This window comes from Enhydra lutris, unplaced genomic scaffold, assembly GCF_002288905.1.
Source record: "Enhydra lutris kenyoni isolate GAN:26980312 unplaced genomic scaffold, ASM228890v2 scaffoldscaffold44, whole genome shotgun sequence".
Classification (NCBI taxonomy): Eukaryota; Metazoa; Chordata; class Mammalia; order Carnivora; family Mustelidae; genus Enhydra; species Enhydra lutris.
Window position 1 is genome coordinate 6,656,689 of NW_019154128.1, and position 20,692 is coordinate 6,677,380.

The 20,692-nt window shown below is 43.0% G+C and overlaps 1 protein-coding gene across 1 annotated transcript in view; it reads right to left on the reverse strand.

Moving 5' to 3' along the window:
- The window catches only part of LOC111155881 (solute carrier family 9 member A2), a 104,149-nt gene that overhangs the window by 53,869 nt on the left and 29,588 nt on the right, over window positions 1-20,692 (reverse strand). The window contains exons 2-3 of the mRNA XM_022516332.1: window positions 9,406-9,869; window positions 2,799-3,049 (exon numbers count right to left, since the gene is read on the reverse strand). Coding sequence (XP_022372040.1) covers window positions 2,799-3,049; window positions 9,406-9,869 — 715 coding nt within the window. The remainder of the gene's footprint in view (window positions 1-2,798; window positions 3,050-9,405; window positions 9,870-20,692) is intronic.

Here is a 20,692-nt window from a genome sequence, read left to right on the forward strand (position 1 = left end):
GTCCTGCCCAGAGCTTCTCCACTGAAAACACTGATCTGCATTTCGAACCCAGACCCAACTCTTCTGTTCTATGGAAGGATGTTTCTTTTTAATCAGACTTTTGTGTTAACTTCCTGCTCCTGGAGTGATCTCAATCGGGGACACGCTGCCTCAGACCCTGCCCAAGACAGAGCTGAGGCACAGAGGGTTGTGGGATCTGAAAGGCAATCCGAAGGGGAAGGGAGAGGAAGAAGAGTCGGATGGAAGGAAGGAGGAGAGGGAGACAGGGAGGAGAGCCAGCCAAACTCACGCAGGACAGCGTTACGTTGCTACACCATTTTACAGATTCTGAGAGGGGCTTTTAACCTTTCTGCTCCCTGGCTGCCTACCCTCAGTGCCTCTTCCTTTCTGTGTGACCGCTCCCTTCTCTTAAGCAAACAAGGCAGATTACTGAGCACGCTCAGCACGTTACATGCCTTCCTTCCCATTAACCTTAAAATTGGTTTTTAAATGGCAAAAGCGTGCAATTAGCATGAGGTATGACAGGAATTCCTAAACACAGTGCAAATTTAAGCGCAGAAAAAAAAAAAAAAACACTAGTTCTATAAGAGAAGTGCACTTGAATGTGCAATTTTAATTACATCATTATAGTGGATCCCCTGGACCGACATGGCCAGGTAAGGATGGCACTTGCAACGTGGGGAGCACATTGTGCTCCCTTGGGTGCACTTTCCAAATGCGGAGGGGTCATGCGCATCTACGATGTACACCACACAGAAGCATCACCCATGGGCGGGTTCTGAGGAGCATACGGATCACCTCACATTAGAAAACAGGGTATCACTTACGCGAACAAACACACTCGGATATCAGTCTGTCCCTTCACTGGCTATCACAGAGTAACGGGTGTGTGTGGTCATTCCTGATCCAAAAATGTTTAAACCTCCTGTAGCATCTTATTTAACAGTGAATTTATGATTTTAGCACACTCTGTGCCATGACAAAGTAGTTTCAATGTAATAAAGGACATTTCTGTGTGCCAAGCTGTAAAAGAAATGATCACTTTGAAGTTGAAAACAGAGGTGATGTTTTTCTTCCACCGACAAAGCACACAGAGAATGACCTGCACTATTTACCAGGAATAGGATGTCCTACTTGTCCTTTACTTCCTAATTCCCAGAGCAAGTAAACCCATAATCCCATCTTCACAGGCGGTCAGGGCCTCCATGCAGCACCACCTTCCAGCCTCTGTGGACTCTGGCCTTCATGGATATTTCTAAGCAAGATGTACTAACAGCCCCAACCCCTTCCAACACTTTCACTATCCCCCCCCAACTCTGGATCTTCCCATCACAGTTCCTGCCCCCGAACACCAGGCCAGTTGACAGACATATGGAGACAACTGTATGGGCGTTCCAGAACTCCTCCTTAGGCATGTGGTCAAAATAGATTCAAGGTTCTTCCACAAACTTCCATTAGCATATTGCTGGAACACCAGACACGGAGTCCCACCCCCATCCTTCTGTAGAGACCTTGTAACTCGCTGATCATACACTTTCAATGACACTGGTCAAAGCACAGTGAGGAAACTGGAAGTCAGACAGATGATATGAATAGCAACCAGGAAGATACAGAACATTTCATTACTGGGTCAAAGTGGATTAATATGTTGCTTTATTTAGGTTCTCGGTGAAACAGAAAACCACACAACCTTTAACTCCTGGCTTGTATTATAATGGGTCCCACTCTCCTCAGGGAGAGGCACCTGATCTCTCTTACCACAAATCTAATCTGCTTCTGATACAAAAGCAGGGACATGAGGTGAAAAACAAAAAGTCCTTAATCAAAGCAACACCTAAATCAGGCCACACGAGAAAACCTCAAGAACCAGACCTGGGCTGACCACACCAAAACTTAACATGTCGCAGGCCCTCCTCGCGTAGAACCGAGCATCTTTCGAGCTGTAAATAAATACCTGTCCAAATGAAAACTTATAAAGCTTTCCATTACTAAAGTTATTTCTCACCAATCCTATACGGGGTGTAGCCATCATAAAATAGGCTTGTTTTTGGAAGCTCTGTTACAAAAACATCCACACCCCACGAGGAACCTCCTTCAAAGTTACCCTCGGAAGGCTAGAATCTGATCCAACCACCACCCTTCTTGAGAAGGTCCTTCTGAATTTGTTAGTGAATGACCGGCTAACTGTAGCCATAAAAAAATAATTCCTGCTTTATACATTTCTTGCTTTATAATCACGCCTCTTTATTTGAAAGGCTAAGTCAGAATGACATGATGACATGCCTTATTCATTGGATTTTGCTCTGAATGACTTAATGCCATTATTTCAAATCAAATCTAGCATACCAAGTGAAGATTCCCTACCACTAAGGTCATTCTAATGAATATCCTAAGCAAGTCGAGAATCCCAGATGCAGTTTAGGTGAGAGAACCTTGCTGGAGTAAGTGTAAGGGCTGCCTACAGGGACTACCCTGAGTGGGCATCAAACCCAGAAGATTCTTGGGACTTGACAATCAACCTCAACCGACTATGGTCATATTTCCCACAAGACCCTAGAGGTAATTCTTAAGTAGTTTTCCATTCTAGCACCAGATCACTTTAGTATAAATTTGGCTGGGTGTCTCCATTTCTTTGAAACAAAGAGTAGGAAAATCCATTTTTAATTTTTCTGAAGAGGATTTAAGGAAACCTCTTTCGTGAAACTTACACGAACGACCTCAGCATCCTAGCTTAGCATATGTAAATTAAATGAAATGTCACGACATTAAGTGCTTTTAACGAAGAGGAGAATACTTACGCCATGATACCTGAGAGGTGAAACATTTCAGCCGTTATATAGGACAAATAACTGTACAGAAAGACAAAGAGTGGCTCAATCACTCGGATGTTATGCGTGAACCGAGTAGTAAACGCCGCTATAAATCCCAGGAAGATGCCAATTAACACCCCACCAATTCCCACAACGAAGAAGTTTGCAATTCCAGCAAACACATCAATGGTCTCAATGGTTTTCATCTGGCAAAAGGACTTGAACAAGTTGTACAGGACCTGTGGGAGAAAGAGAATACATGGTCAAGACTCCTTCCGACGTCCCCGTTTTCACTGCGGCCACAGAAAAATCCACCCATTCTCCTAACAAGGACATTTCTTCTGTGCCCCCAAGTTGATGGCCAGGGGCAAAACCGTATTGCCCCATCTCATGTTTTAATAGGATATTGAATAACTTTGAACAGAAAGCTAGATAAATGTGTGTTGTCTGGAAAGGTAGTTCTGAAAGTGAGGGAGAGGAGACGTCACAATTACGACGCCACTCACTCCTAAAATGTCATTTTTAAGATACCATCTAAAAGACAATCTTGAAAGACTCAGTTGTCATCCGACAGGCCCTGCTTGTGTTAGCGATGCTGGGGAAGGAACAGGTCACAGAGAAAGACGGTCAGTGCTGCTATGAAGTCAGTTACTTTGTGAGGCTTTCTGGTGGGGTCATGCCACAGAAGGGGCCCCAGCCATCAGTGCAGGTAGCCCACCTAAAGCTATCTTTCTCCCAGGGCACCGAAGTCCTCTCTCCTCACCCCACCCACATACATCTGCTATAACATGAGACCCAAAGGAACTTTCTTAAACAAAGATGCAGTCACCTGTGTTGTGTGTGTGTGTTTGTGTGTATAGGTACTGTAATTTCATACATTTCGTGTCCCTCTTCTAAAGGAATGAGCCCACACAGCTGTTTGGCTTCTGAAACAGTCATTACATAGTCTTAGTTTGTAAGCTCCAAAAATGCTTGGCCCTTCATGTCTGTTGCAAATCTGCTCGCAAACGTGTTTCCAAGGACCCAACTAAGACAGGAAGTGATGGCTGGGGCCCTACCACATTTTCCGCAAAGCCAGCAAGGAAAATAGGACTCCAGCGGGCACCCTGCTTCTTCTCCCTGGGTTACTGACAGCCAGACTATCCAGGAAAGTTGGCTGTCAGGACACTGGGGTGAAGGCCTCTGATGGTACAGGCCATGCTAGGCCCTTATTTGGTTTCTGAGAAACTAAAACTGTACACGTGCATATGCATATACATATATAAATTCTAACTCCAGAAGCACTTTGTCCAGGATCACACAAAATATCAGATGTGATAGAAGAATCCTGGTCTCCTGACGTTCCAGGTACATTTTTCAAGGTTTACACATGGGAGAACAAGTCAGGTTCTGAGCCTGCTAGCCAGAGTGGGATTTGGCAAAGTCGGTTCTGCTCTTTGCCTCCCTGAAGGTCCATCAGAGCCCACCACATTGGCAGGTTTTATGTCATCTTCCCCCTCTTTTCTGCTGGATCATAAACTCCTCGTGGTCAAGGGTCACTCCTTATAATGACTGGCTTTTTCCATGCTGCCTAGGAGATGACAGCACAGATCTGCTGCTGTTGAAGAAAGTGGTGGACTGGGACTTAGAAATGAACGAGCTTTTCTTTTCTCATCATCGTCAGTATGATATTCAAAAGCAGTTGGTATTGTAGCACCAGGAAATGACTTGAGTAAGAAGGAACAAAAAGAGCAACTCCTTCCCCTGAGGATTTAAAAACATTGAGAGGATCATTTGCCAGAAAAGAAAGGGACTACAAATAGCAGCCTCTTTCCACTTCCAACCAGAGGCGTGCTGCCGGCGGGATTCTGTCCACATCAACACACTGTGGTCATTTCCGGAGATGGGATCAGAGATGGGCTATATATACCCCTTGTCTCCAAACAGCCAAGGATGAAGAGGGACGGCCACCTGCTGCCAGAAGAGAGAGGCAGGCTTCCCCACCATCCATCTCTGCATAGACAGCCTCCCTCCCCCCAGGCCACTTGGTCACTGCAGTTCTGTCCCCGGACTCCCAGGCTTCTGCCCTCCCTGACTCCCACCCACACCAGCAAATCTCAGCTCACCGTTGCTCGACTGCCCCCTCCAGCCAACACAAGATTCACTTCCCTTAAATACTGCCATTCCACTTGTCACTCTCAAGTTTAAAATCCTTGACTTTGGGAAGGCTTAATACACCTGGTGGTGGTGGTGGTGGTGTTTTAGGTTTTTGTTTTGTTTTGTTTGTTTTATTTTTACTGCTTTCCAATACCCTTCAGTCTGGGAGAGGGTCTCATCTCGGCTCCACAAAACCTAATACCATCACTCACCACTGCCCCTGCTTTCCCTCTCGCGGTTTCTCTTGGCAGGAACACAGCCCCTACGCCCTGGGAAACTCTATTCATCTTCCAGGGCCCAGATGAAGCCACCGTTCCTCTCAAGAGCCTTCCTGAACTCCTACAGCCCCCACAGATCACCTTCACCCCTGCCCTCCTGCAACAAAGATGATCTCCTAATCCAGTCAGGCTTCAGGGACAGGCCATCTTCCACAGTGGGCACTGCCTCTTGGGGATCTACCCCAGCAAAATTAGAGAGTCCTCGTCCACAGGACCCAGATCTCCTCCTCCTCCCTCCCTCCCCACCCCACCAAGAACATTTATGAGGACTCCAAAGGTGGATCAGGCCTGGGTCCCTACGTTCCCACTGTCATGCAGTCATAGTTTTTCCAGAGGCATCTTCTGGCAACTCAGTCCATCAAATTGATCAAAGGGACATGCCAGTTTCAACAGCTCTTTAGGTTTTGCACAGAACAGAGCTGAGTCACAGGCGCTGTACCTTCAGCACACAGGGCAGGAGCTCCAGTTCAATCATTCTACTGCCTCGGAAGCCAGGGCAATGTTACGGGGCAATGTCTTAGGTAGAGACGTTGCCTTGACAACCAGAAGGCTTTCCATACCTTCCCACCTGGTTTACACTGAACCTGATACCCAGTGATCAAGATAAAATTCTTTCAGTTACCACTGGCTATAACCCATAGTTAGCTCATTCCTCTTAAATACTTTAACTGTATTGCAAGGGTATCTATGTAGGAAAGTGCTTCTGAAGTTAGAATTTATATATGTATATGCATATGCACGTGTACTAGGCATGTTGGCTACAACTATGTCTCTAGTTGGTCTGTGCAAAGTTTTCCTCAACTTAAAAAACTCAAAAAACTGCATTTTTTGAAGACTAAAATACCAGCACTGCCTGTGTTTTGTGGTGGGCTAATGTAACAGTTGAGGGAAGGGGAAAGCACTTTTAGGTTATTCTACTCGTTACTGTGATTTTTAAAATACTTATATTAACCACTCAGCTAGCTCAAGTGGTAGAGTATGAGATCCTAAAATACTAGAGTATTGTAAGAATTAGAAATTCTCTATTTGGACCTTTGATTTAAAAGGTGCAAGAACTCAGTGAAATTGTGTAACACAATGATGCAAAGAATACCGGTTTTTTATCAGAAAAGCTCTGTTCCAGAAAAAAATAGTTTTCAGGTCACCCTTTTTTTAAAATATGAAATACAAGAAACATTTTTGCCTAAGGAATTTAAAATATATTCTGCAATTTGCAAGAGCAAAAATGAGTACCAAGTGGTTACTGTTTACCTTCCAGCTTCCTGAAGTTAAATTCCAGTGCATAGCACATAATGCCTGGGCCATAAACCCCACCCCTAGCCTGGTTCCAAAGAACCAGCTCTCCGTAACCAAGCCTGTTGAAGAAATTCTTTAAGTGTTCTTGAAAAATGCATTTGATTATTCAATGTTTGCATTATTAACATGTTCTAGAAATGATGTCGGAAATTACCATATGAACATAAGTCATTTGATTCTGGACTACTGCAGAGGGGCAGCACTGATCTTATAAGTGAGAACCTGAGCGATCTTTGCCTAATATTTAAGCTAAGGGAAAGCACAAAAATCCCATTTAAAAATCTGACCTTTGTTCCTTCAGCTGTCATTTCTCCAATCGATTCCAATCTACTGTAACCTTGGATAATGGCACTGTCGGACCATCATTTATATAATGTCAATTTCTCTTTGCACGGAGACATTTTCATGGTAGGTTTTCTCCCCTTAACTCTGCTAGCTACATACTGAATCTACCATGATTTGGGGACAGAATTTATTGCACAGACCTATAATTTTACTCATCCTCTAGACTACGTTTTTTAACACGAATCTTTTCTGTTTAATCTTCACCCTTCTATTTGTGACTCCTAGTAACTCATCATTTTCACTGTGAGCAGCAGGGTCCATACTTTTCATGATGAGTTCCTTAATCCGTGGGTTCCTTAAATCTCTCCCACAGATAAGACTAGACATCAAAGAATCATCCATAAAGCATCTCCACCTCTGTACTCTGAGGGTCCTGACAAGGGAGGCAAAATGATCACTTTTTACAATGTCATTCTAATTATTCCTAACACCTGATCCATTCAGCCCACTATTCAGCCAATTCAAGGAATATCATACCTGGTGGCCTTTTCTTCAGTGTTAGGAAGGCAAAACCCCTGGGTTTGCCTTGCTATCTTATGGCTGTGGCTTTAAGGGTCCACAGGCTCTGAGCCCAGGGTATCTAACTCGAGGAAGGCTTATTCACTGGAAACCGTTAGTCATTGACTTATAGGCTTTGGCCTTGTAACAGGGGATTGCACATCTAAAGAGCAGCCATGCCCTTTCTCTGTCCTTGTCTTCCTTCCTGCATTGGAATGGCGCCCTCAATCCGGCCCACTGCCTTCTCTTGGTCAGGCCTCCCTCTCTGTCCATAAAATCACACTTGACGGCTTGGGGCCTCTTGACAGGAAGCACCAGATGTGACCCTGGAAAGCCTGGGGCCTTCACGCAGTTTGAACAGGGATCTAGCCAGACTGTTGGCTCAGATCTGAGTCTCGACGAACTCAAAGAATGGACACTGAGGTGTCTGAATGAGAAATTCTTTAAGAGAAGAGAAAGCAGCGTAAAGGCAGGGTGGGTCACTCTAAAACTGAGCTGGCTTGGCTGGACGGCCCTAGAAGAAGTGCACCAGGGTGTTATTATTTCTTTATAACGTTGCCTGAACATGAAGGAAATCCAAGAAAACCTCATGAAAATGTCCTCGATCTACCTCAATGAGGGTAACATGTATATAGCAAACATAAATCACAATAAAATGTTGAAGCCTCTGGAAATTAGGATAAATTATAAAATGTCTTCATTGCTGTGGTACTTTCCCAGTTAAAATTTAATATTGGTAAGTTAATGATTAATCACTGTTAGTGAATAATGGAATAAATGAAGTGTATTTGGTTACTTGAGTGAGGGATCTTAGCTGCCTCAAAACAGCTATCTTAGCAGCTATTCTAAAAAATGGGATTTCCTTATCAATAAATTACTTTCTACATAATAACGTCCACATGGAGCTAAGGGACAACCTTCAAAATGATATTTTATTTTGTTTATAAGCTAACAGGGAGTGATGTTGGTTTCTACACTGATGTTTAAATGAATCAGGAATCATATTTTAATGGGAGGAACAAACGAAGTAATATAAGTTAGGTAAGTTACTTAATTTTTCTCTGCCTCAACTTTCTTACCTACCAAATGGGAAAAATAATGACCACGTAGGTGGTCACAAAGACCCAAGCACACAGGAGGCCCTCACAAGAGGTTAATGGCGGCTAACACAATAAAACAGCATCACTGGCGCCCCCTCATGGGTTTAGCTATACGGGGTCACCGGAGTGTCTTTCACTGGGAGAGGACCATTTTGTAGGCTTGTGTGGGGGTGGGAGGCTTCCTCACCACTTCCCTACACTTTGCCTGAGCTCAGAAAGCGGGCCAGAGGTAAATTCTGCTCACATGAAGATCACAACAGCCTCTGACTCTAATTATGTGTTAATTAGCGAGAATTAAAAATAAATTAGCATTTTCTGAATAAATATCCAATCACAGGAAAGCGGTGGGGATCAGAAATAAGCTGGCTGAGCAGTGACAGAAAGTGAGAGTGTAATGAAAAACTGGCCTGAAATCATAAAGGAATTAATAAACCATCCCGGACCCAGAATGGCACGTGGAGGGCATTGTCATTTCGCTTCTGTTCTGCATGTTCACTCTTGACAGCGTCACATCTCACCAAGAGCTCTGAAGGGCCCGAAGTCCTTGAATTCTGATCAAAGACCGTCATTTTCAAAATGCCGACTGAGAAATCCTCAGATAGGAAAGGTCACCCTCGCTTTCATGGTCCTCTGATACCAGCAGGACCTTGTAAGCAGGGACCAGCTACACAGTCTGTGCAACCCCATGCAACACGAAAGTGAGGGGCCCGTTGTGTAATAATCAATCAAAAATAATCAATAAAAGACATTTTACAAAGCACTTCAAGACAGCAGTGACAGAGCCTTAAACCAAGTGAGGGGCCCATCTAAGTGCAGGGCTGCGTGACTGTGCAAGCGTGGTTGGTGCCTGTGGTTCTCCCCTCTGCTGTCACTGTCAGAAAGCTGATGCAGACCTGGGGGGCCGGTGGTGTTGGGGGGACACAGCATGAACCTGTTACTCACCACTGTCACTGCATCATTCAACAGGGACTCTCCAAACACCAGGATGTAGAGCTGCTCATTGACATGAATGTTCTCGAAGACGGCGAGCACAGCCACTGGGTCCACGGCTGAGATCAAGCTGCCAAAAAGTAGATTCTGGAGCAGAGTGATGTCACTCAGGCCAAAGGCTTCAATTTGGCAGATACCATACAAAGACACCCCAATGCCAATGGAATTCCAGAGGGTCCCTACCACAGCATACCAGAAAATGGTGCCAATGTTCTCAAAGAAGGGGCGAGTGGGCATGAAATAGCCTGCGTCGAGCACGATGGGGGGGAGCAGATACAAGAAAAACACATCAGTCTTCATTGCAGGGGGGGACTTTTCATCAACCCCAAAAATAATCCCTCCTAGCAGCAGGCCAACCATTATAAGGAGGCAGCTCTCAGGCACTATCGTGGGCAACTTGTGATACAGATGGAAACCTGTGAAGGAAAAAATAAAGACAAAGCATTGGGGGTATGCAAGAATTAGGAAAAGATAAACTGGTTCTCTTTGCCAGAACCAATAGATTCTATTCCAAAACCTCCCAGGTCAGCATAACTGGCTACAGAGTATGGCGTAAAAATCAGATGATCTTAAAACTACTCAGGAAGCACAGTCAGGCACGAATGCAACTTTACATCAGGAGCTCAATGATACGGGTACACCATACTGACACAGCACAGCTGTTGTCTACCTCCAATGAAGTTTTCTTAAATAAGACCACATGATTTTATATTTGAGGCACTTTTGTGATCTCCAACACATTTTCAAAGGTGACGTCTCATTTCATCCTCATAAAAACTTTAAGGAAGGCAGGGAAGTTGTTTTCATCTTTTAAAATTTATTGATCTCAGTGGAAACTGAGGCTCAAGGAGATACAGGGTCTTGCCAAGGCCGGGGGATCACACCCCAGCTTTCGGGTTACCACTGTCCCCTCTGGGATTGAGCAGAGTTTGCAACTTCTTTAATATCTTTATTTTCAGGGGCGGCCTGGGTGGCTTGGTGGGTTAAGCTTCCAACTCTTGATCTCGGCTCAGGTCATGATCTCAGGATCATAAGATTGAGCCCCACGTCAGACTCAGCACTCAGCAGGGAGTCTGCTTGAGATTCTCTCTCTCCTCCTCTTTTTGCCCCCCCCCACCCAATGCATGTTCCTTCTCTCTCTCTCTCAAATAAATAAGTCTTTTATCAATTTCAGGCTAGTGCACTTGGAATGCTAAGTATGTTTCATTTTTCAGAGGTCCGCTCCTTCAGAAACAACCAACTCAATCCTTCAAAGGCACTTCTAGTAATTATTACTTAAGAGATGTAAACCACCATGATCTCCAGTCTCAGAGTTTCTAATCAAGGTGAAGGAACTGATGTTTATGACCTACTCTAATATAGGACACTGTGTGATGAGGTCCCCGACAAGCTCTAGGGGTTAGAGAAGGAGGAAATCAGCAAGAACATTATGGAGGAAGTAGCATCTGGCAGGGATTCCTGAAAGGACAGACATTAAATACACAGAGAAAGGGATGCCTGGGTGGCTCAGTTGGTTAAGCCACTGCCTTCGGCTCAGGTCATGATCCCAGGGTCCTGGGATTGAGTCCTGCATCGGGCTCCTTGCTGGGCAGGGAGCCTGCTTCTCTCTCTGCCTCTGCCAGCTTATGTACGTGCGCTCTCTCTCTCTCTCTCTCTCTCTCTCTCTGACAAATAAATAAATAAATTCTTTTAAAAATAAATAAATAAATAAATGCGTAGAGAAGGCATGAAGAGCCTCCGAGGAGGTAAAGAAATGGAGGAAAATACCTCCTAATTCATGGTGGAGCCCAGTGTGGCTTTAATACAATGACCATGTTTGGGGGGGTGGGGCTGGAAGCAGGGGGAGAGGAGCAGAATGTGGGTTGTACCAGCACATGTGGTAACCTAAGGAGCAACTTCACACAGGAAGGTCACCTGACAGGGCTTACATGAGGACAGCCCTTATTTATAGGACAACAGCCAGCCATCCTGAAGGCACCTCACACAGTTCAGAATTAAAGCAGCAAACGGAAGTTATCTGAACTATAGGAACAGGATACTACAATGACAGAATGAGTCTTAGAAGCTTAGCATTACAGCAAGTTTAATAAACCCACCCTTAAAACTCTACACATTGTACTAAAGACACGGCATGGCACAGCTTGTGAAAAACAACAAAAAAGTGATCCTGCTAATTTGAAGAAATTTAGAGAATTTCTAATTAATAATGTGAACACCTTTACATGGGGATTCAAATCATCCCACCCACCCTGATCAAGTTCTTATTCATATTCTCGGAGGCTCCAATCACTGTTGGGGAATAAATGTATTCAGCCGGTTGAGCCACCCTTCACCCATGACCTCTGCCCTGCTGACCTCTGTGCTCAACAGAGAAGTTAAAGAACATCCCCTGAGAACCTCATCTTTGTAACTTCTCTTCACACTGAGTCCTGCTTCTCCGGGCAACATTCCCTGAGTAATAAGGATGGGCCTGGCCCTAACAGCCCCCTTGAGTCTAAGTGAAATCAGCTCCTCTCAGGAGCATAGGGCAATAAAACCCAGCCTGAAGGCGTCGTGTGTGCCGTGGGCCTTGATGGATGCTATATGATGACTGTCCCCGGCCTCAGACCCAATGTTCCCCATGCTGCTCGTGACCATGGGGAGGTTACAACCAGGCCTGGGCCCTGTTTGCTCACTTGCAAAATGGGGACACACTGACGTATGTCAAGAACTGTAACCATGATAAGGCACCACTGTACCTGTGACGTCACGAATCCCCCCCATGTTGGTCCCCCCCACCATGAGAACACAAGAGAAAAGAGTTCTTTTTTAAGATTTTATTTACCTTTTTTACAGAGAAAGAGAGAGAGCACAAATGGGGGGACCAGAAGGAAAGGGAAGCAGGCTTCCCACTGAGCAGGGAGCCCTGATATGGGGCTCGATCCCAGGACCCAGGGATCATGACCCAAGTCAAAGGCAGACACTCAATCAACTGAGCCACCCAGGTGCCCCAAGGAAACAGTTCTAAAGAAATGCACAGAAGCAAGGAACAGGTTCCTCTGCAGACAGACTAGAGAGTGAGCAAGGCTCACTGGTGTCACTCAGGCCACTATGGTGGCTCCCATTTCTCCCTGGTGGCTCCCACTTCTCCGCATGGCCTCTCACTTTCCTTTACTTGCCACACAGACCCAGGTACCCAGGGCTCTCACGTGGGATATGGTCTCCTGTCACTGGGCTTCAAGAAGGTTCTTATCCTAAGGACGGAGGGTTGGAAACACGGTCAATGGGAGAAAAGCAGAAACAGACATGCAGGATGGCCTGAGACAAAAGGGCCACTGGGACAGGTGCTGGGGAACAAGGAGGGGGACGTCTGGCCCCTGAAGGGATACTTCGTAACATAGACACTAGTCGGAAAAGTAACATATAAACTAACAGCAGATATCAGAAAAGAATAGCAACAAACCAGCAGGTGCTGTTTAACAAGATCCTGTGTTTACATTTTGAAAACGCTCCTCTCCTTTCTTCTATGAAAGCTCAGGTCCCCCCCTGATTGGCCCGAGTGACCTTGTGCTTGAAACTGGAAGGTAGTTACTGGGTCTGCCCAGTTATTCCAGGAATAAGGAGAGATTAAAGGAAGGGTGGTCAACTAAGATCTTAGTTCTGTGATTTCTGGTGAACATAAAGCAGAGACCTCAAATCTTATAACACACTCTCTGCGGGCTGGAAGGTTTGGTGTGTAAGCATGTAGGGTGTACGGATGACGAGAGTCAAACGTAGCAGGAAAACAAAACAAAAGTCTTCTTAAATTTCTTCGTTCCCAGAATAAAACAAAGGAATCAACATTTGCAAATGTGCTTTCACTTACAGCTCTCCCCAACCCCGACTCTTCCTTGGGTAAATGAACTTGAATAGACAGAATTTGCTCTCCAGGGTCATTATCTCATCAAATGTTATGGAGAAATAGATTGGTTATCAGGAAAAACAAGATGAACTTTTTCACAGTTTTTACAAGGCAGAACGTGAGCTACCACAAGTACAATCTACTGCTCAGTCCGGGGGTCAGCTAACTATTTTCTATCAAAAGCCCCATAGTAAATATTTCCAGGTCACAGGCCAGATTTTACTCTGCTGTCATAGTACAAAAGGAGCCAGAGACAATACCTAAGTGTACGAGCGGCTATGTCCTAATAAAACTTTATGTGTGGACACGGAAATGAGAATTTCCTACTAGTTTACATGTCACAAAATATCATTCTTCTTTTGATTTTAACAGCTTAAAATTATAACAGCCAATTTTTACCCCCAGATCGTACAAAATGGGGGGGTGGGGGGGCATCTTTGGCCCTAGGCTGTGGGTTACCTCCCCATTTTAGTCTCTTCTTTATATTTCCTGCTAAGTTCTACTTAGTAGTATTTGGGGCATTGTACTTGTGTCATTCACTTTTTATTACTAGCACATAAAAGTCTGCGAGGATGGTACTTTAAAGTTTGTTTTATTTTAGGGGTGCATGGGTGGCTCAGTCATTAAGCAATCCGGGGTCCTGGGAGCCTGCTTCTCCCTCTGCCACTCCCCCTGCTTGTGTTCCCTTTCTTGCTGTCTCCCTCTGTTGAATAAATAATGAAATCTTTTTTAAAAAAAGTTTATTTTATTTAAATTGTTGTAGAAATTCACTTAGTGAGAAGGGGCACAGGATTAGGGTTCCGTACAAAATACACCATTAAGACAAACCTCTTAGACTGAATCTATTTTAATTTCTCTTTGCATACAAGTGTTGAAACAAACTGAGCTGAAAGCTAAAGAGCTCTGTGTAGCTGAGTACAAAGCAATTGATTCACTCTAATTTTTCATTACACTTAAAATAATCTATTTGTCAAATGCTGGGAAGAGAAGACAGGAAGCTTCCAGATAGCAGGATCCACAAAAGGGCAACAATGTAAGAATCTGAATTACAGAGAACCACCACCACCATCAACGATAACAAGAAACCATACAAAGTTTCAAAAATTATATACAGTTCTAATGAACAAGTGACACCACCAGGTGGGAAATGGGAAATAGGCAAGGCACAAAGAAAGCCCTCTGGAGAGACAGTGCAGCCTCCAGGTACAGACAAGCACAAACCATCCAATTAATACTCCGTATTTTATGAGAGCGTAAAGAAAAAATAATGACGTTTATTAGATCCACCAATATTTTCCAAGCTCGTGTTGAGTACCCTGGGAAACAAAGGCAGCGGAGGCAGCCTGACTCAGAACTAGCTTCCCAGTCTGCTCCTTCTTGAAGCAACTCTGGAAAATACCGGATTTAACGTAAAGAATAGTCAAAAATGAGCCAGGCCTATTTGGCTGGGGGGAAATAAAGGTAAATATTTACAGAGTACGTTAAATTTGTTTTTCAGTATTAAGAGAAATAAGCAAGTTCATTCAAAGGTAAAAATGCTGGATTCGTGTATCCCAATTCACAGAGCAACCAAATACACACTTTTTAAAAACAGAATTGTAGTAAGCAATAGGTAATGAGAAACAGGAAGTAGTGAGAAACATCATTTTGATCTGAAATAGCAACAAGCTGTTAGCATTGCATGATAATGCTAAGTGGACAAAGACTGAGTGAAAGAATTCAATCCTAAAAATAAATACAGGGGCACCTGAGTGGCTCAGCTACTTAAACATCAGCCTCCAGCCCAGGTCCTGGGATTGAGCCCCCCGTGGGGGCTCCCTGTCTACCTGGGAGTGTGCCTCTCCCTCTGCCTCTGCCACTCTCCCTGATCTCTCTCTTTCTCAAATAAATAGATACATAAATAAATAAAATCTTTTAAAAAAATAAATGGAATCAAATTGAGTACATAAGTAAAAACGAACAATAAGAATATGGAAAGAAATAAATACATAAACAGAATGGAATTCAGTAAACAAAACAGAATTAACTGATTTATGTCAGTCACACATTCTTACAACATTTAGTCACATGCTGGGGCTGAAAGATACATTTAATTTCTCCCCACTCAAAAATAGTGCAACTATGAATATGGAGCCAAACCTTGTTTTACTGCAATTTGTTTTACTGTGCTTTGCAGATACTGCATTTTTTATAAACTGAAGGTTTGTGGCAGCTCTGTGTCCTTGAGCAAATCAATTGGCACCATTCTTCCAAGAGCATGTGCTCACTTTGTGTCTCTATATCACATTTTGGTAATTCTCCCAATATTTCAAACTTCTATGTTATTATTATATTTGTTATGGTGATCTGTGATCAGTGATTTTAACTTGTTCAAAGTTCAGCTGATGGTTAGCATTATTTTTAGCAGTCAAGTATTTTTTAATTAAGGCATACATATTATCTTACATATAATGCTATCAAACATTTAGTAGTAAACTATAGTGTGGTATGAATATGGCTTTTACATGCACTGGGAAACCAAAAAATTCATCTGACCTGTTTTACTGCATGTGCGCTTTATTGCAGTGGTCTCAGAACTGAATCTGCAATCCTTCTGTAGAGATTTTTTAAAATGCTCCCCTTATGAGGTTGTAAAGGACTTATAATAATAAAATAATTGGAAAAAAAATACAAATGAAACATTAAAAATCTGTGGGAGTAATTCCAAAACAGGCCTTAGATGGTATTTGATTTTTCCAAATGACATGACTGTTTGCAAAGAAAAGAGAAACACAGTGAGTACAGTCTGTCCATGAAGAATTCTGAAAAGGAGCAAAGAGTTAAACCTTTGTTCACCAAACTACTGAGTCCCTTCCCTGCACAAGGCTCTGAGGTACCTGGTACTGGATCTTAAATGGGCTGTATCTTCAGTGAGCTTCTATTTGGTACAGAAGATCAGACATGAACACAAGTCATTATCATATAAGACAGGAAAAAAGAAATGTAACAAGTACTAGAGGGGCAGGGAAGGGAAGGAAATTACAGATGAGGAGGTTCAGGAAGGAATTAGAGGAGGTGGCATTAAGATAAGTGGCTGTGGATATTTCAGTTTCAGGAGGAAGAGGCACGAGGAAGGCACGGAGAAAAGGCTAGGCGCCATGACAATGGGACAGCACCACCAACCTGGCTACCAAGGGTATACAGCAAGGAAGAGATGAGCCAATCAAATAGGGAGTGACCCCACTGTAGAAGTCCTGGTAAGCCAATATTTGAAGACCTGCCTCTGTTCTGTGGGCAAGGAGGAGCCAATGAGGGTATCTCAGAACCCTCCACGTCTTCCATACATGGAGTGAACAGAGACAAGCCCTACCCAAGAGACTAGAGACTGGAATTTGGAAATGAAGGGATGAGAACTGCCCAATTAGAGTTTTACACCAGATGGACATAATTAACCATCACTGAAAATAAAGAAGATATTGATGCAAACATGTAACTAAAAAGTTTAAGAGAAGCCCAAACTCCAAAGGGCTCTATGCATAATCTTAGAAAGTAAAGTCCAAGAGGAGAGCCATTCCACACATAGTACACACATGTTCTTTTGCATTACATAGTAATGTATGTATATACATGTATATGCAATAGGAAAATGCTATGTTGCAACATTATATATGACATGGAAAATTCAGAAGCAGTACAAATGATCAATGTCATCCAATCGTATTTCTCATTCAATATACCTTTATAGGGACTCTACCATGTGCCGGTACCATATCAGGCACTAGGAATGCAGCAATGAATGAGAAATAGTCACTGCACCAGAAGGCTGCAGTTGAATGGAGGGAAACAAGAAATGAAGACATCAACCAGTAAATTCATAGCGGCAAAGGCAGACAGAGAAGTGTGAGGGCATGCAAAGTGACAGGATGAGATAATACTGGATACCAGTCTGGTCAAAGAAAGCCTCTCTGATGGGTGACGTCTGCACAAAACCCTGTATGGACATAGTATGTGAAACATGGTGGAAGAATAAGGGTCCTGAGTTGGGAGCACCCTGACCCAGGAAGCCACCATGGCTGGAGCATGGAGAGTAAAGAGAACATGGTAGGAAATGAAATGGAAAGGCAGCAAAATAGTAGAGTACACAGCACGTGTGGTCATGAGAAAGACTTTAGATATTTTTTTGAGTGCAATGGGACCCACTGGAAACTTTTGATTAGAGGGACGTCATAATCAGATTCACCATTTTATAAGGTCATTCTAGCTGCTACTGAAGAATGGAGGCAGGAACACCGGTCTGTCAATAATCCAGGAAGGAGATGATGGTTTTCACTGAAGAGGTGGTATGTATGAAAGGAGATGACATGCGAAATACATTTTGACACTTGTTCCAACAGAACATGTTCCTGGTCTGGATGAGGGAAAAGAGTGTGATTCTCTGATACAAGAAAAATATTTACATTATTGGTCTTCATTCTCAATTTCCTGGCCCTCATCCCAAGCTCCTAAAACCTTTGGGATTTCCTAAGTGATAGAAGTGCTAGGAGCATCTTTTAGTATATTTGGCCTTTGACCCTAGTTCTTGACACAGAGCTCTTAAGTTCCTTGGAATTTCCTGGGTGACAGAAGTGACTTTGGTTCTAATGAGGCAACTCATAGTGAGCTTCTGGATAGCCAGAGGATGAGGACTGGTCACCAGGAAGACCAAGCCATGAGGAGAAGCTTTTAACTTTCAGCTTCATTGCCTCATCTTCTGGGGAAGGGAAAGGAGCTGGTGAGTTAATAATTAATCATGTCCATGTGATAAAGGCACCATAGAAATCCCTCAACTATCGTGCTCAGAGAGGTTAAGGGCTGATGAACAAATCTACCTGGTGAGAGGGTGATAAAATGCAACCACACAGGGACAAAATTTCCTGCCCTGGAGACCCTTCCAGATCTTGCTTTATAACTCTTTGCCTGGCTATTCATCTGCATTCTTTATCATACCCTTTCTCACGTAATACCTCAGGAAGCACAACTGTTCCCCTAAGTTCTATAAGCTGTTCTAGCAAATGACTGAACCTAAGGAGGGCATCACGGGAACCTCAATTTATAGCTGGTCAGTAAGAAGTACAGGGACTTACAATTGGCATCTGTAATGGGAACAGTCTTAGGAGACTGAGCCTTTCATTAATAGGCTCTGACACTAACTCCAGGTAGATAATGTCAGAATGGAATTGAATTATAGCACACCCAGTTGGTGCCCTCAGAAAACTGGAGAATTGCTTGGTGTAGAAAAGCCACACATCTCATGGCCAAACTTGTTCTGTAAGTGCAGAGAGAAAAACACTGATTGTTTTTCATCAATGTTTAGCTCTCAGTGAGACAGACGAATCAAAGACAAATCCAGAAATTTTAGAAAATTACATATAGGTCAAAGAGTGTACTAGTGTACTTTTCTCTAGTGCACTAGAGAAAAGAATCTATAAAATACACCAGGAGATCTTATGCTGCAATCATCTCTCTTTGAAAGGAGTTGACATATTGCAAACAGTGACCCAAAAGTGGAGAATATTAAGACAGAACTTAGGGATGCCCAAATTAGGTACCTTTTAAGGATTGTGGGGTTGGGGGCGGGGTAGGTAAGACAATGAAGAGTGAAGAAAAAGAACCAACTTCTGCTTCTGGAAAGATGGAATATGCATTTTCCTCTAACCCTTCCACTAAGGAAAGAAAAAAAAACTACAATATCTAGAAATAAAGGAAGGTTCTAAAAGTAGCCAGAAGAAGGAAAACCAGCTAGGGACCTTGAGATCTGAAAAACAACACAGTTTTGAGTTTCTTGGGTTTTCTTCTTCCCTCTCATATCCCAGACTTGAAGAAGCCATCAGGCTGGAAATGCCAATGATGACAGACAACAAAAGTCCCAACAAAAGCCTCCTCCATCTATACACTGGACCAGGAAATAATCAGCGTAGAAAAAGAGAAAACTTTTAGGTAATAGCTGCTCTACTCCTGCCAGACACCAAAGAAGAAACCGTGGTCTCAGTCTTAGCAAAATCTGAGTGTGGAATCTAGATTCTATGTTTACTAGACTATAAGGAAAACCCCAACCCCTCTATTGAGGTGGTTTAAGAAAGAAAAAAGCACAGAGGTAGGACTTTCTTCACAATTGGGTGGTAACTCTCTTCCATGATGCCAGTAAGACTATGTGGAGAATCTGGACTTCCAGAGCCTGCAATAATGAGGTCTCTCACATCCTCGTCACCGAGGTCAGTCAAAGGAGGCCTAGTGGAGTCAGGACTTGCTCTTTTACCCACCAGATATGAAGCCACCACTCTACTAGAGTGTCAGTGGAGGCCACCAGAAGAACAGCAAGGAGGTACTCCTAACCCCTCTCAGCCAAATAGGTACCAAGAGAGAACCAGTAAGAATACAGAATTGCCAGCCCCCATATAGTAATGAAGCATCCCCCTCAGGTAGTCAATCAAGCAAAGTGAGGAACCTGAAAATCTACCCCTAAGTGGCAATAATATGGCACCTCCCTCTCCCACTTAGTGTCATAAGAAGTCATCTAAAACAGAAGGCATAAATAATATCCAGAATCTGATAACTAATACTCCAAATATTCATGTTCCAGTAAAAAAAAAAAAAATCACTCATTGTACCAAGAATCAAGAAGATGTCAAACTGAATGAATAAAAAAAAAAAAAGAAAGAAAGAAAATTAATAGATACTACTATCATGATGACTGAGATGTTAGATTTATCTGGCCAAAAAATTTTGAATACTGCCATGATAAAAATGTTTCATGAACAATTACAAACACACTTGAAACATATGAAAAAAAATAGGAGATCTGAGCAAAGAAATAGAAGATATAAAGAAGAACCTTATGGAAATTTTAGAACTGAAAAATATAATGATTGAAGTAAAAAATTGAATTGTATAGGCTCAATATCAGAATACAGTGAACAGGAAGGAATTAGTCAACCTTAAGATAGAATGATAGAAATTACTCGTTCTGAACAACAGGGAGAAAACAGACTAAGGACATAAACCTATAGAATCAAGAAGGCAAATAAGCCCACATATGATTAATCCAAAGAAACCTATAGCAAGACACCCCACAGTCAAACTTCTAAACATACAAAAAAAAAAAAAAAAAAAAAAAAAGGAAAGAAAGGAAAGGAAAGGAAAGGAAAGGAAAGGAAAGGGAAAAGTCCTGATAACAGCCAAAGAGAAAGGACACCTTCTCTACAGGAGGGAAAATAGAACATCAGATTTCTTGTCAGAAACCATGGAGACTATAAGGAAATAACACAACATTATTCACACGCAGGGGAAAAAGAAAGAAAGAAAGAAAGAAAGAAAGAAAGAAAGAAAGAAAGAAAGAAAGAA